The sequence below is a fragment of the Chiloscyllium plagiosum genome, chromosome 2 (genome assembly GCF_004010195.1).
Source record: "Chiloscyllium plagiosum isolate BGI_BamShark_2017 chromosome 2, ASM401019v2, whole genome shotgun sequence".
Lineage (NCBI taxonomy): Eukaryota > Metazoa > Chordata > Chondrichthyes > Orectolobiformes > Hemiscylliidae > Chiloscyllium > Chiloscyllium plagiosum.
In genome coordinates, this window is record NC_057711.1 from 120,904,663 (window position 1) to 120,919,705 (window position 15,043).

A 15,043-nucleotide genomic window follows, 5' to 3' on the forward strand; every position below is an offset into this window, starting at 1 on the left:
CACTTGAGAGAAGAAGGAAGAGAGGTGACTTGATAGAGGTGTACAGGATAAAGTGAGGTATAGATAGAGTAGATACCCAGAGTCTTTTCCCCAGGGCAAAAATGGCTGTCACGAGAGGTCATAATTTTAAGATGATTGGAGGATGGTGTAGGGAAGATGTCAGTAGAGTATGGTGGGTGTGTGGAATGCACTGCCAGCAGTGGTAATAGAGTCAAAGACATTAGGGACATTTAATCGGCTGCTGGATAAGCATATGAACAGCAGTAAGTTGAGGGATGTATAGGTTAGGTTGATCTTAGATTAAGATAAATGCTTGACACAACATCGGGGCTGAAGGGCCTGTACTGTGCTGACCTGTTCTATGTTCTATAATGTAGTTGAATGATTATGCACTGCATTGTACACTCTCAGAAAAACCTCAAATACAAGGTTCTGACAGATTTAATTTCACCTGGCTGAAGTGTTTGTGTGGTCCCAAAGCTGTTGCTGTTGCTTTTAATCTTGAAAACATACTGTGAAATGAAAGATCCATGTGTTTTAAGTAACTTCTAACAAGTTCAAGGGAATGAAAAGTACATATTCTATTCAAATAACAGCTCACATTGTGATCTGCTCTGTTCTGTCTGATAGGAACCAGATTCAAAAGTAATCAAAAATAAATTGGATAAATACTTGAAGTAAAGAAAATTTACAGGCAGTGGGGAAAGAGCATTGAAATGGGTCTAATTGGTTCACTCTTTCAAAAACCCGTCATGAGTACAATGCTATATTCTTGTATGTAATTATTATCAAATGCTTGCAATAGTATGCCAGAAAGGCTTCAATAATCAACATAATCCTACTTTCTGTTATGTTCTCATCAATTGCAGAAATTATGTCACTTTTCAAAAAGAATAAAGTAAGCTAACCTGCAGGCTAGCAATGAAACATATTCTTATTTGGACCAAATAAGCTTATAGCCAGTTTTAACCCTGGATCTTTTCCCTTTCCAGAGAACACTCTCACAATTTCCTGCAGCCCATTTACTTCCTTCTCCAGTGATATCTTTGTGAGCAGTCTTTGATTCTTACCTCTCCACAGCAATATTTTCCCAGGAAATCAATACCCTTTAAAACAAATACAATAATCTAAGGATTACATTCTGAATTTTTGAACCTTTATGCCTGTGAATGGCAAGAACACAAAACTTCAGACACCCAATTCCTGTTATTTTCTCATTGGTTTTCTATTTTTTCTGTTGTAAAGGTCTAGCCTTTTAATCATATGACCCATATGACAAAGCCATGGGACCCACACTGGGGCATGTTGAATATCATGTTAGTTCTTAAATGGACATTCTACTCTCCCGTAACTCTGTTTCATAGCTTGTCAGCATTTTCTTCCCTCAGGACCACATTTTGTTGTCAGCTGTATCCTAAAATCTTCAATTTCACCTATGTTTAATTAGTTCTGACTGGTAATAACTACAATTGCCTGAATTGATCTGACTTTGTGAAACAGACTCTAGTTGAACGTTAGTTCAATGATGATAGAGTGAATTTTCTCCCTCTGGCATAGCCAGGCAAAGTAACACTGATTTTCCAGGCCTGACTTACTTAAATCTTTGCATTTCAGAGTCATTTGTATTGGCTGTTTCATGATGTTTATTAAGTTTTCAGTTAATTTTGAGAGTGGTAAGAATTGAAATCACATGTCTATTTTGTAATTAAAGATGATACAATGTCTGGGATTTTAAATGAAGGTTGTAAAATGTCTGTCTAAAAATGTTATGGTTCTGCAAGAGTGGCTGAAGCATCAAGGTATGAGACAGTTTAGCTCTGGAGTTACTTTTGTTAATATCTAGGTTACATCCCATTAGGTCCAGGGGTTTGAATGATATTTTGCCCATTCATTTCTCTAGCACTTTTTTTCTAGTGACATTGATTGTGATTGTATTTATTTCCTCTCTGTTTGTTTTAAAATGTTGTTAGTGTCTTCTACCTTGAAGTCTAATGCAAAGTATTCAATCAGCTTCTCTTCCATTTCCTAGTTCCCCATTATTATTTTCCCAGCATCATTCTTTAAGGGGCTTATGTTCACTTTGGCTTCTCCCTTCCTTTTTATATATTCAGAAAAACCCTAGCTGTCTATCAATACATTAGATTGTCCAATTATGATTCTTGCACAATGCTCAAATAACCTAAATGATTGTAAGGTTGAAAGAGTTACAGAAGCAGGGAAAGGAGAATCCACAGCAGGAAAAAAAAGATAAGAATTTTAAAATCAGGGTGTTGCTTATCTCTCAGTTATTGTAGGCCATTGAGTATAGGAGTGATGAGTGACTAGGACTTGGTCTCTTTCAGGTTTGGGCAGAGGAGCTTTGGATGAGCTCAAGTTTATGAATGGGTAGAAGATGACCAACAGATATTGGTAATTATTGAGTGTGGTAACAAGAAGTTGTGAATAAAGATTTCTCCAACAAGGAGCTGAGGCAGATATGGGCAATATTACAGAGCTGGAAGTATAGAGTCTTCCAGGTGTTAGTGGAGAGGGTAAGAGGTTGAAAACTTGTATAACTAAGCAGGCCATCCTCCAAATGGATGGACATGTAGGCACATTATTTATAGTTCAATAGTTTGCACCAATACAAGAACATTCTATGTCCTTTGAGTTCCCAGTGAGTTATGCCGTGACATTATGTCATTGTTGAATTATATGTTATTGGTAAGAATTAACTTAATCATTCAATTCACTCTTTATTCAAATGAATCATGATTCATTATGAAGAATTGCAGTTTATGTGGTAGAAATATATTTAATTCTTAGAAGCTGATTGCAGGTTTTTTTCAACATTTTAATATTTTAATCTTCTCCCTCAAATTTCCATTCTGAATGGTAGGCTATCTCTTGTTTTCAGTTAAGTTCCTCAAATTTAGATGTTTATTAATATATTATACACATTAGAAATGTGTAATTTCTTGTTACACCCTACAACTCAAATCTCAATGGATAATCAGAACATTGAACTTACCAAGTGGGTATAATATTAAAATAATTTGTCTGAAGCTTATTATGGTTTTCAATCATTCCTTTGTGTTATCACTATGGTCATTGTGAGGGAATCTTGAACTGGAAAGTAGGACAGTGTTCCACTTCTGGAACCAAATGCCAGCATCAAGCATAACCTAGCTGGGTGTTTGAAAGCACCCCACATTTCACTGTGAGAACAGTGCACCTACCTCCCATGTGGGCATTGTGAGGAAAGCCTGAAGGCAGTCTGAAGTCTGTCTGATTAATATTGAGAGTTAATGCCAAATTAATGATTAATTTATACTGTGGATTCTTGACCCTTGAAGCTGCTTTGAGATTGCAGAGCTTGTTTCTTGAAAATATCTTTCAAGCAGTAGTCACAATTGCATGTTTATTAGAGCAGTGTTTACTTTTTCAGTCAGGTTGTAGAAGGGAATGGCCAATGATCAACTTATAAGTTGATGGAAGTATGCACAGAACACAGTTTTCAAATGCTTTACTTGGTTTTGAAGAATTCATTTGAGAAATTTAATTGGACTGCACTGATGTATGAGCCATGGGCACCCACCATCCCCAATAATATAGCAGAACAGTTACTGCAGCTTCCAAGAATGTAGGACTTTGTTTTATCTTCATATCTTACCTTGTGCCTAATTTGTATAATACTAATTCTACATTGACCGGATTGCTCTTTATCCTATTTATGGCTAGTTCTTTGACTAACAGGCCTTGTGGCAAAGGGATTTATTGGACTATATATCTGAACACATTAAAAATGTAAAATTTAATGAAATATATTTCCTTTCCTTAAGGGATAACATCAATTTAAAAAGAACTTCACCCATAAAATGCTGCTTGAATCAACTATGTACATTTCATATGTTCATTTCATGTGACTCATTTTCATGGCAAAATCTTTTATCTTTGTTTGACAGCAAGGAAACAGTTTTTAAAAGCTTATTTCAAATTGTTGCAGCACAAATAAAGGGATTTTTGGAGGTGTCACACTTCAGTTTAAAATAATAAGTAATAGGAACAGGAGTTGGCCATTTGGTCCCTCAAGCCCGCTCTGCCATATAAGATCATGGCTGATCCGACAATCGTTGCGTTCATTTTCCTTTATTCTTTATTTCTCTACTGATCAAGAATCATATCTATCTCAGCTGTAAATGTACCTCTGCCTGCGTAGGATTCTGAGGCAAGATGTTCCAAAGACGCACAGGTCTCTGAGAGAAGAAATTCCTACTCATCTCAACCTTAAATTCATGCCCCTTTGTTCTGTGACAGTGCTGCCTAGACCTAGACTCTCCCATGAGAGAAATATCCTTTCAAGTCATATATTAATTGCATGCAAACAAATTATGTGGAATATAGGTACATTTATAAAATGAAAAGTATTATATTCAAACATGCAGAAGCAAAGTTCTGTGGATGCTGGAAATCTTAAATGAAAACAAAAATTGATGGAAATACTAAGCAAGTCAGAAAACATGTGAGGAGAGAAAGAATTAATATTTCAGGCTGATGATCATTCATTTTTCTCAACGGATGCTATTTGACCTGCTATTTCTACCATTTTAGGTTTTAATAGACAAAAGATTGTTTGATTACTTGCATATTTTTTCCACATAAATTACACATGCACTCCAATTGTTATATAAATATTGATTGTGTTTGTATCAATTTTGCAAAAATATTTGTAAGTATTACCTGAACTTGTCTTTAGCATGTTGGATTTTAACTTTGTTGTATTTCTCTGCAGGATTGGACGTATGGAAAGAGATATCAGCATGAAACGACAGCTAGTGGAAGATTTTAAGTTAAAACTGAAAACAAATCAGGACAATGATAAAATGTATAAAGGATTGTTGGAAGATATGGAAAAGAAGGTAATTGTTGTTATTAAGTTTCTTGATTTAAAAATTGGGCATTTTTTTGGTTTGCTCAAAGATGCAAGACCATATTTTAAAACTTGCCTTGTAAGTTTAAACAAAATCTTTTCTGCAATCATTTGCCATAATGAATGGTGTGATTTAGTTCCAGATGTGAGCATAAGAGGTACAGTTAGTAGGTTTGCAGATGACATCAAAATTGGAGTTGTAGTGGACAACGATGAAGGCTACCTCAGATTACAACAGGATCTTGATCAGATGGCCAATGGGCTGAGAAGTGGCAGATGGAGTTTAATTCAGATAGATGCGAGGTTCTGCATTTTGGGAAAGCAAATCTTAGCAGGATTTATACACTTAATGGTAAGGTCCTAGGGAGTGTTGCTGAACAAAGAGACCTTGGAGTGCAGGTTCGTAGCTCCTAGAAAGTGGAGTCACAGGTCGATAGGATGTTGAAGTAGGTGTTTGGTATGCTTTCTTTTATTGGTCAGAGTATTGAGTACAGGAGTTGGGAGGTCATGTTGCGACTGTACAGGACATTGGTTAGGCCACTGTTGGAATATTGCGTGCAATTCTGGTCTCCTTCCTATCGGAAAGATGTTGTGAAACTTGAAAGGGTTCAGAAAAGATTTACAAGAACGTTCCCAGGGTTGGAGGATCTGAGCTATAGGGAGAGGCTGAACAGCCTGGGGCTGTTTTCCGTGGAGCATCGGAGGCTGAGGGGTGACCTTATAGAGGTTTACAAAATTATGAGGGGCATGGATAGGGTAAATAGGCAAGGTCTTTGCCCTGGGGTCGGGGAGTCCAGAACTAGAGGGCACAGGCTTAGGCTGAGAGGGGAAAGATATAAAAGAGATCTAAAGGGCAACTTTTTCACACAGAGGGTGGTACGTATATGGAATGAGCTGCCAGAGGCAATGATGGAGGCTGGTACAATTGCACCATTTAAAAGGCATTTAGATAGATATATGATTAGGAAGGGTTTGGATGGATATGGGCTGGGTGCTGGAAGGTGGGACGAGATTGGTTTGGCATATCTGGTCGGCATGGACAGGTTGGACCGAAGGGTCTGTTTCCATGCTGTACACTCTATCTATCTATCTATTTCCTCTGTTTTACCGATCTTTGTCATTTCGTTATGGAAAGTGCAAAATTTAAGATTGATAATTCCCTCGGGCCAGACCAGATTTATCCTAGGTTGCTCCGGGAGGCGAGAAAGAAGGTTGCTAAGCCGCTGGTGAAGATGTTTGCTTCCTCACTCTCCATGGGGGTTGTACCAGAGGATTGGAAGGAGGCAAATGTTGTTCCTGTTTTCAAGAAGGGGAATAAGAAAATCCCTGGTAATTACAGACCAGTCAGTCTTACGTTTGTGGTCAGCAAGGTTTTGGAAAGAATTCTGAGGGATAGGATATATGACTCCTGGATGTAGATTTGCTCGCTGAGCTGGAAGGTTCATTTTCAGACGTTTCATCATCATACTAGGTAACATCTTCAATGAGCCTCTGGACGAAGCTTCCAGCTCAGCTAGCAAACCTACATTCACAACCTCATCCTGAGCTACAAATCTTCTCAAAACATGCTAGGATTTATGACTATTTGGAAAAGCATAGCATGATTAAAGGCAGTCAGCATGGCTTTGTGAGGGGCAGGTTGTGCCTCACAAATTTTATTGAGTTCTTTGAGGAGGTGACGAGACAGGTTAACGAAGGCCATACAGTGGATATGGTGTATATGGACTTCAGCAAGGCAATTGATGAGGTTCCCCATGGCAAGCTCGTTCATAAAGTCAGGGAGATTTGTCTGTCTGGATTCAGAATTGGTTGGCTGACAGAAGGCAGAGAGTGGTTGTAGATGGAAGGTATTCTGCCTGGAGGTCAGTGGTGAATGGTGTCCCGCAGGGCTCTGTTCTTGGACCTCTGTAGTTTTCATAAATGAATTGGATGAGGAGGTTGAGGGGTGGGTTAATAAATTTGCCGATGACACAAGGTTTGAGGTGCCATTGATAGTATCGAGGGCTATTGCAGGCTGCAGCATGACAGAGACAGGATGCAGAGCTGCGCTGAGAAATGGCAGATGGAGTTCAACCTGGAAAAATGCAAAATGATGTATTTTGGAAGGTTGAAATTGAATGCTGAATATAGGATTAAAGACAGGATTCTTGGCAGTGTGGAGGAACAGAGGGATCTTGGTGTTCAAGTGCATAGATCCCTCAAAGTTGCCACCCAAGTCGACAGAGTTGTTAGGAAAGCATTTGGTGTTTTGGCTTTCATTAACAGGGGGATCGAGTTTAAGAGCCGTGAGGTTTGCTGCAGCTCTACAAGACCCTGGTGAAACCACACTTGGAATATTGTGTTCAGTTCTGGTCGCCCTATTATAGGAAAGATATGGAGGCTTTGGAGAGGGTGCAAAGAAGGTTTACCAGGATGCTGCCTGGACTGGAGGGCTTGTCTTACGAAGAGAGGTTGACTAAGCTCGGACTTTTCTCTCTGGAGAGAAGGAGGAAGAGAGGTGACCTGATCGAGTTATACAAGTTAATGAGAGGGATGGATAGAGTCAATAGCCAGAGACTTTTCCCCAGGACAGGATTGACTGGCATGAAGGGTTATAGTTTTAAGATATTAGGAGAAAGGTATAGAGGAGGCATCAGAAAGTTGTAAATGCATGGAATGTGTTGCCAGCGGTGGTGGTGAAAGCAGAGTCATTAGGGACATTTAAGCAACTGCTGGACATGCACATGGACAGCAGTGAGTTGAGGGGTGCATAGGTTAAGTTATTTTGTTTTAGATTAGGAATAGTCCTCGGCACAACATCGTGGGACGAAGTGCCTGTTCTGTGCTGTACTTTTCTATGTTCTATGTTCTAAAATATAGGACAATCACATAATCAGAGATGAGAAAGATTGGAAGCAATTTTCCCAAAGCTATTCTTCTGGTTGGGATCGTTCCTACTGGCAGGAAGTATAAGGCCAAGGGGAGAAAATATACTGGCCATAGATTACAGTTTACATTCTACGATAATTTGTAATAACATACCATTTCAGAGCTATGAAATTCTGTTTAGTTTATAATTAATTAACCACACAATATTTGATAGAGATCCCAAATCAGGTAGTGTGCTGCAGTTGTAACATATGGGAATTGTGGGAAGTATTGCAATCCCAGACAAACATCTTCAGCAATTCAGTGGCAGATGGGGTTTAATTCAGATAAATGCGAGGTGCTGCATTTTGGGAAGCAAATCTTAGCAGAACTTATACACTTAATGGTAAGGTCTTAGGGAGTGTTGCTGAACAAAGAGACCTTGGAGTGCAGGTTTATAGCTTCTTGAAAGTAGAGTCGCAGGTAGATAGGATAGTGAAGAAGGCATATGGTATGCTTTCCTTTATTGGTCAGAGTATTGAGTATAGGGGTTAGGAGGTCATGTTGCGGCTGTACAGGATGTTGGTTAGGCCATTTTTGGAATATTGCATGCAATTCTGGGTATCCTTCCTATCGGAAAGATGTTGTGAAACTTGAAAGAGTTCGGAAAAGATTTACAAGGATGTTGCCAGAGTTGGAGAATTTGAGCTATAGGGAGAGGCTGAATAAGCTAGGGCTGTTTTCCCTGAAGCGTCGAAGGCTGAGGGGTTATCTCATACAGGTTTATAAAATCTTGAGGGGCATGGATAGGGGAAATAGACAAGGTCTTTTCCCTGCGGTTGGGGAATCCAGAATAGAGGGCATAGGTTTAGGGTGACAGGGGAAGGATATAAAAGGGACCGAAAGGGGCAACTTTTTAACGCAGAGGGTGGTACGTGTATGGAATGAGCTGTCAGAGGAAGTGGTGGGGGCTGGTATAATTGCAACATTTAAAAGGCACCTGGTTGGGTAAAGGAATAGGAAGTGTTCAGATGAATATAGGCCAAATGCTGGCAAATAGAACTAGATTAGGTTAGGCATGGGCGAGTTGGACCGAAGGGTCTGTTTCAGTGCTGTACATCTCTATGATTCTATGACTCTGTGCATCTTGAGGAAATGTGGATCAGAGTTGTTGACCTGAATTCTGAGTGCGGATCTTGTGAGGAATCAGGAAGAAGATAGGTTACCTGAACCCTTTGAGTCAGAAGGTAGTCATACTGTTGAGGTAGTCGTGCAAATCTGGTTATTGGTCATATGATGGAAGGTGTAACTGAAAGTCCGCTAAATAAGGAGACTCCAGATGCCATTTCTGGAGGAGTTTTGACATTTGCCCTTTTCAAACAGTTACAGTGTTCTCATTGCTTGTGCGAATGAGGACAAAGTCTACAGGGTGGATGAACAAACTGAATAGCACCAAAATACATGAAACCTGTGGGTAGTGAAAAGAAATGTTGCGGTGATGGAATATTTTTGGGAGGGGAAAAATGGTTCCTGCTTGTCACTAAACAAATAAGTAAATGCATGAGAGTATTCAGGAAGTAATAAATCCAAAGGTAATATGAGAAATGCTGAGGCTGTTGTCGGCAGAGTAGGCCGGGAGGAGACAGAAATCTTAACAAAGTTAATGGGGTATTAGTGATGAGGTGATACTGGGAAGAAAAAGATACATATCCTGTATTTGTGTGAAACATTCACAATAAATACTTGAGTAATAGTTCATGTTGAAAATATTGGTTCTGATATCATAGCCATTTTGAACAAAGAATAATTTGGTAATATGAAAGTTTAGTATTGCTTGAAAAAATACACTTTGTCGAAACATTTCATCTTGCATTCATCAGGCCAAATGGCAAGAAACGTAAGGGGAAAACAACATTATACCCAATGAGAGGAGAGTTGGTTGGGAAATTGACTGGGGAAACAACAGTGTAGTGGTATTGTTGCTACATGTGTAGTCTAGAGACTGAGGTAACGTTATGAGAATCTGGTTCCACATTCCACCATGGTAATTTCACAAATGAATCGAGCAACAACTTGACATAGTCATACTCAAGGAATTGTGTCGGTCTTCAAGATTATCACATAACTCATTATGTCATGACCTATTGGCAGAACAGACACAGCACAATGGTATACAGTCAGGAGCGAGTTGTCCTTTGAGTCGTTAACATTGAGTCTGAGACACATGAAGTCTCATGAAATCAGGTGAAGAATCTGGGATTACCACTTAATTCCCTTCCCTCAGCTGATGAACCAGTACTCCTCCATGTTGAACACCACTTGGAGGAATCACTGAGAGTGGCAAGAGTGCACAATGTACTCTGGGTTGGGGTAGGGTCTTTAATTTCTGTCACCATGCAAGGCACAGCAATACCATTACTTAGCAAGTTGGTCACGTCCAAAACACATAGCTGCGAGATTGCTGCAAGTGGTGAGGTAAAAACAAACTTGACCCCATCTTCACCCATTTGCCTGTGATGATGTATCTATCTATCCATGATAGTGTCAATAGGAGTGACCACCACACACACTGTGTGGAAATGAAGTTCTGTCTTCACGTTGAGGATACCCTCCATCATATTGTGTGGCATTATCATTGTGCTAAATAGGATGGATGTTGAACAGATCTAGCAAATCAAAACTGGACATCAACAATGTGCTGTGTGCCATCAGGAGCAGCAAAATTCTATTCCAATATAACCCATAACCTCATGGCCCAGCATATCCCCCACACTTTCATTGTTGTCAAGCCAATTCGGGTTCAAAGAAAGGTGCAGGAGTGTATGACAGGAACAGCATTAAGCATACTTGAAATTGAGGCGTTAGTCTGGTGAAACAATAACACAGAATCATTTGTACATCATACAGCATTAGCAGAGAGATAGATGGAGCTCAGTAATTTCACAGCCAACCCTGATCAGATTTAACATCTGTGGCCCTGAGTCATCCAGTCCTAAATGTTGGCAGACAACTAAACAAGCCACTGGAGGAGGAGGCTCCACAAATATTCCCATGCTTAATGATGAGCGATCCCAGAAAATCAGTGCAAAAGAGTGCATTTGCAACAATCTTAGCCAGAAGTTCTACTCCTCCAGAGGTTCACAGCTTTACAGGTGCCAAACCTCAGCCAATTCGATTCACTTCACGTGATATCAAGAAACAGCTGAAGGATTCTGTGAAGTGTGCAGGCCCTGACAAAATTCTGTCTACAACAAGTACTACAGTCTAGCCTTACCCTGCCTCAAGCTGTTCCAGTGCAGGAACAATGTTGGCATGTATCTAGCAATGTGGAAAATTGCCCAAATATATCCAGTATGCATGAAGCAATGCAAATCGAACCCAGCCAATTACCAGTTTATCAGACTATTCTCAATTGCCAGTGAAGTGATAGAAGGAGTCATCGACAGTGTAATCAAGCAGCATTGCTTAGAATAACCTTCTTACTGGCTATCAGTTTTGGTTCCACCAGAGTCACTGCTCCTAACCTTGTTAAGAGCTAAACTCCAGAGATGAATGGAGTGTTTGCCTTGACATTAAAGCAGGATTTGACTGACTGTGGCATCAAAGACCCTCAGTAAAATCAGAGTCAATTAAAATTGGTAGAGGAGCAGGGGAGATTCACCGCTAGTTGGAGTTACACTTTTCACAAAGGAAGATGGTTGTCATTAGAAGTCAGCTATCTGAGCTCCAGACATCACAAGAGGACTTCCTCATGCTAGTGTCCTAAGCCCAACCTTTTGTATGTAGCTATATATCGTGGCTATTACAGACCAGTCCATTAAACCTCATTGATGGGTAAGCTTCCAGAGACAATTATTACAGATGGTATTAGTTGATATGTAGAAAACAAGTGGGTTGATTAGGAAGAGTCAGCCTGGATTTCTAAAGGGGAAATTGTGTTTGGTTTGCTGAAGAGGTATCAAAAAGGTCGATGAGGGTAATGCTGTTGATGTGGTATACATGGATTTTCAGAATGCAAATGATATAATGCCGCACAACAGACTCGTGGGCAAGGCTAGAGGTCACAGAGTAAAAGAGTCAGCAGCAGCTTGGATTCAAAATTCACTGAGTGGTAGGTAACAAGAGAGTAATGGTCAATGGATATTTTCAGGCTGGAGGAAGATTTGTAGTTGAGTTCCCCAGGTTCGACAGTGGGAACCTTGCTTTTCCTGATGTGGATTAATGATCTAGATCTTGATGTGCAGGTGACAATTTCAAATCTTGCAGATAATACAAAACCCAGGAAGAATTGCAAACTGTACCAAAGACAGCATAGAACTCCAATAGAATAAAGATAAGTTGGTGGAGTACGCAGATAGTTGACATGAATTTCAATGAAGAGAAATGTGAGATGATGCATTTTGGTAAGGACAACATTGAAGTAAAATATAAAATAGGGGCTACAATTCTTAAGGGAGTGCAGAACAGAGGTACCTAGGAATATATGTGCATACATCGTTGGAAGTGGGAGGATAGGCAGAGAGAGTAGTAAGTAAAGTATACACTATCTTTGCCTTTATTAATAGGGGCATACAGTACAAATGTGATAAGGTAATATTGAACTTGCACAAGACACTTGTTAGACCTCAGCTGAAATATTGTGTACAGTTCTAGTTGCAACCTTAGAGGAAGGGTGTGAATGCATTAGAAAGTTTTTTTTTGGTAAAGAAGCAATTTTCAAGAAAATTCCAGGGATAAGAAACTGCAATTATAAAGATGGATTATACAAATTACGATTGTTCTCCTTGGAGATGAGAAGGCTAAGATGAGATCAGATAGAAATTTTCAAAATAAGGAAAAACTGCCCCCCACTTATAAAAGGAGCAAGAATAAGAGAGTATCGATTTAAAGTGATTCGTAAAAGAAGTGAAGGTGATATGAGGAAAATCCTTTTTCACTCAGTGAGTAGTTTGATTGTGGAATGCACTGCTTAGAAGTGTGGAAGAGTTGGATTTAATTGAGCCATTCAAACAGGTGTGGACAGTTATTTAAATAAAAAAAATCTACAAAACAATGGGAAGAAAAGCAGGAAATTGGCACCCAGTATTGATGCTCATTTGAAGAGCTGGTACAGGGACGATAAGCTGAATGGCCTGCTTCTGCACAATAAAACTTCAATGATTCTGTGAAGAGCAGATCAAGTCTAAGAAACCTGCAGTGTATGTGACTCACCTCCTGCCTCCTCAAAGCCTGTCCACCATTTAAAGGCACAAGTCAGGAATACTCTCAACTTGTCTGGTTGAGTACAGCTTCAATAACACCATCTCAGTCAATTTACACCACATCCACAAACCTTCATTCCCTCCACTACCAGTAGAGTTAAGAATGTAAAGAATCACTGCAAATATTCACCAAGGTTCCCTAAATGCACTTTCCAAATCCATCACTATCCAACACAAGGACAACAGATGCATGGGAAGGCGACTACCTGCAGATTCCTCTCCATGCCCTCACCATCCTGACTTGGAAATAAATCACTTTTCTTTTAATTCCACTGGGTCAAAATCTTTGAAGTCCCTCCCAAACAGCATTGTGGGTCCACCTGCACCAGATGTTATTGTTATGGGTTATGTAGCTAACATAAGAAGTCGAGGGTTATATGAAATAAAGAGAAAAAGACTGATGAAGTTGCCAAAATAGTAGCAGACCTAAGGATTGGAAGGACTTTAGAATACAAATGAAGTCCAAGAACCTGATAAAGGGAGAATGGAATATGGAAGTTAAAGGGGAGGAGATGATCTAATGGTATTATCGGTAGATAATTAATCCAGAGACACAGCTTAAGCTCGGGGGACTCAGATTTTAATCCTGTCATCAAAGGTGGAATTCAATTTTTTTTAAAAATCTGGAATTAACTAATGATGACCATGGAACCATTGTCAACTGTCAGAAAAAAACTCATCTGTTTCACTGATGACCTTTAAGGAAGAAAGCTGCTATGCATACTTGCTCTCGCCTAGATGTGACTCCAGGCCCATAGCAATGCAGTTGACTCATAATTGCCTTCTGGGCAATTAGAGATGGGCAGTAAATGTTTGCTGTGAGGGAGATGACGAGTGCATTTGAGTGCATTTGGATAGACTTGATAACTGGACAAGAACATGGCAGGTTGAATATTATTTGGAAAAATGTAAGGTTTTCTACTTTTTTACTTTGATGGAAGCAACAGATGTACAGATTATTTCTTAAATGCTAAGATATTAGCAAGTGTACATGTACAAAGGGATCTGGGTTCCTCATTATTCCAATGCACTTGGAAAAGTATGCCGATGCTCACGTAACACGACCTTTGTCGGTCACCACAAAAGTTAATGATTTAATCAAAGTATGTCAAGTCCCTGATCTACCTGCCTGATGGAATCAGGTTAACAGAAACACTGACAGCTTCCTGAATTTAACAAGATCTACTATTTTTTACATATAAGTAAACTCTCATCATAAGCAGGCAGCTTTGAACAATCAACATATCACTCTACTAATTAAAAATCTAAGTTCCTTTTAAAATTTCTGCACAAATATACAGGCATATATAGACAGACAAAAGACATTGGTTTTATAGGTACAGGAAAGGAATACTGGCAAATATAGTTCAAAAGCATCAGTTCACAGTGTCCATTGAGGTGTTCTTTTCCAGGATTTCCTGTTCTTCAATGTTCTTTCTCCAGGTCTTTTCACTTCCTCACAGGAGGCACAGGATAACTTTTAGACCAACTACAAAGTCTCTTAGCTACTGGTTATGGTCAACAACTTACAGTAACTGACTGTAGAAAAACTGGCTTTCTTCAGGTTCCAGGTATTTTTACTGCACAGAGGGAACAAACACACACAACTGCTCCAAGCAGTCTGAAGGCTTGCCTTGAGATCATTCACACCCACAAATGTACCTGAGTAACAATAATATTCCCAATGAGGGACTGCAGCACATGTTCACAAGATTTGTTCCTGAGTTGGTAGGCATGTCCTATGAAGAGAGATTGGGGAATCTGGGCCTGTGTTCTCAAGAGTTTTGAAGATTGAGAAGTGACCTCATTGAAACCTACAGAATACTTAACAAGACAGATAGGTTAGATGACAGTAAGATGTTTCCCCTAGTTGGTGAATTTGAAACCAGAGGACATAATTCCAAAATAAGCGAGAAACCAACTAGGACCATGATGAGAATTTTATTTTGCTCAGAGTGTTGTGAATCTTTGCAATCCTCTACCACTGTGGAAGCTTAGTCATTGAGTATGCTTAAAGTCGAGGTTA

At 39.5% G+C, this 15,043-nt stretch overlaps 1 protein-coding gene across 1 annotated transcript in view; it reads left to right on the plus strand.

Moving 5' to 3' along the window:
• The window catches only part of cntln (centlein, centrosomal protein), a 469,267-nt gene that overhangs the window by 387,129 nt on the left and 67,095 nt on the right, over positions 1–15,043 (plus strand). The window contains exon 22 of the mRNA XM_043717668.1: positions 4,772–4,898. Coding sequence (XP_043573603.1) covers positions 4,772–4,898 — 127 coding nt within the window. The remainder of the gene's footprint in view (positions 1–4,771; positions 4,899–15,043) is intronic.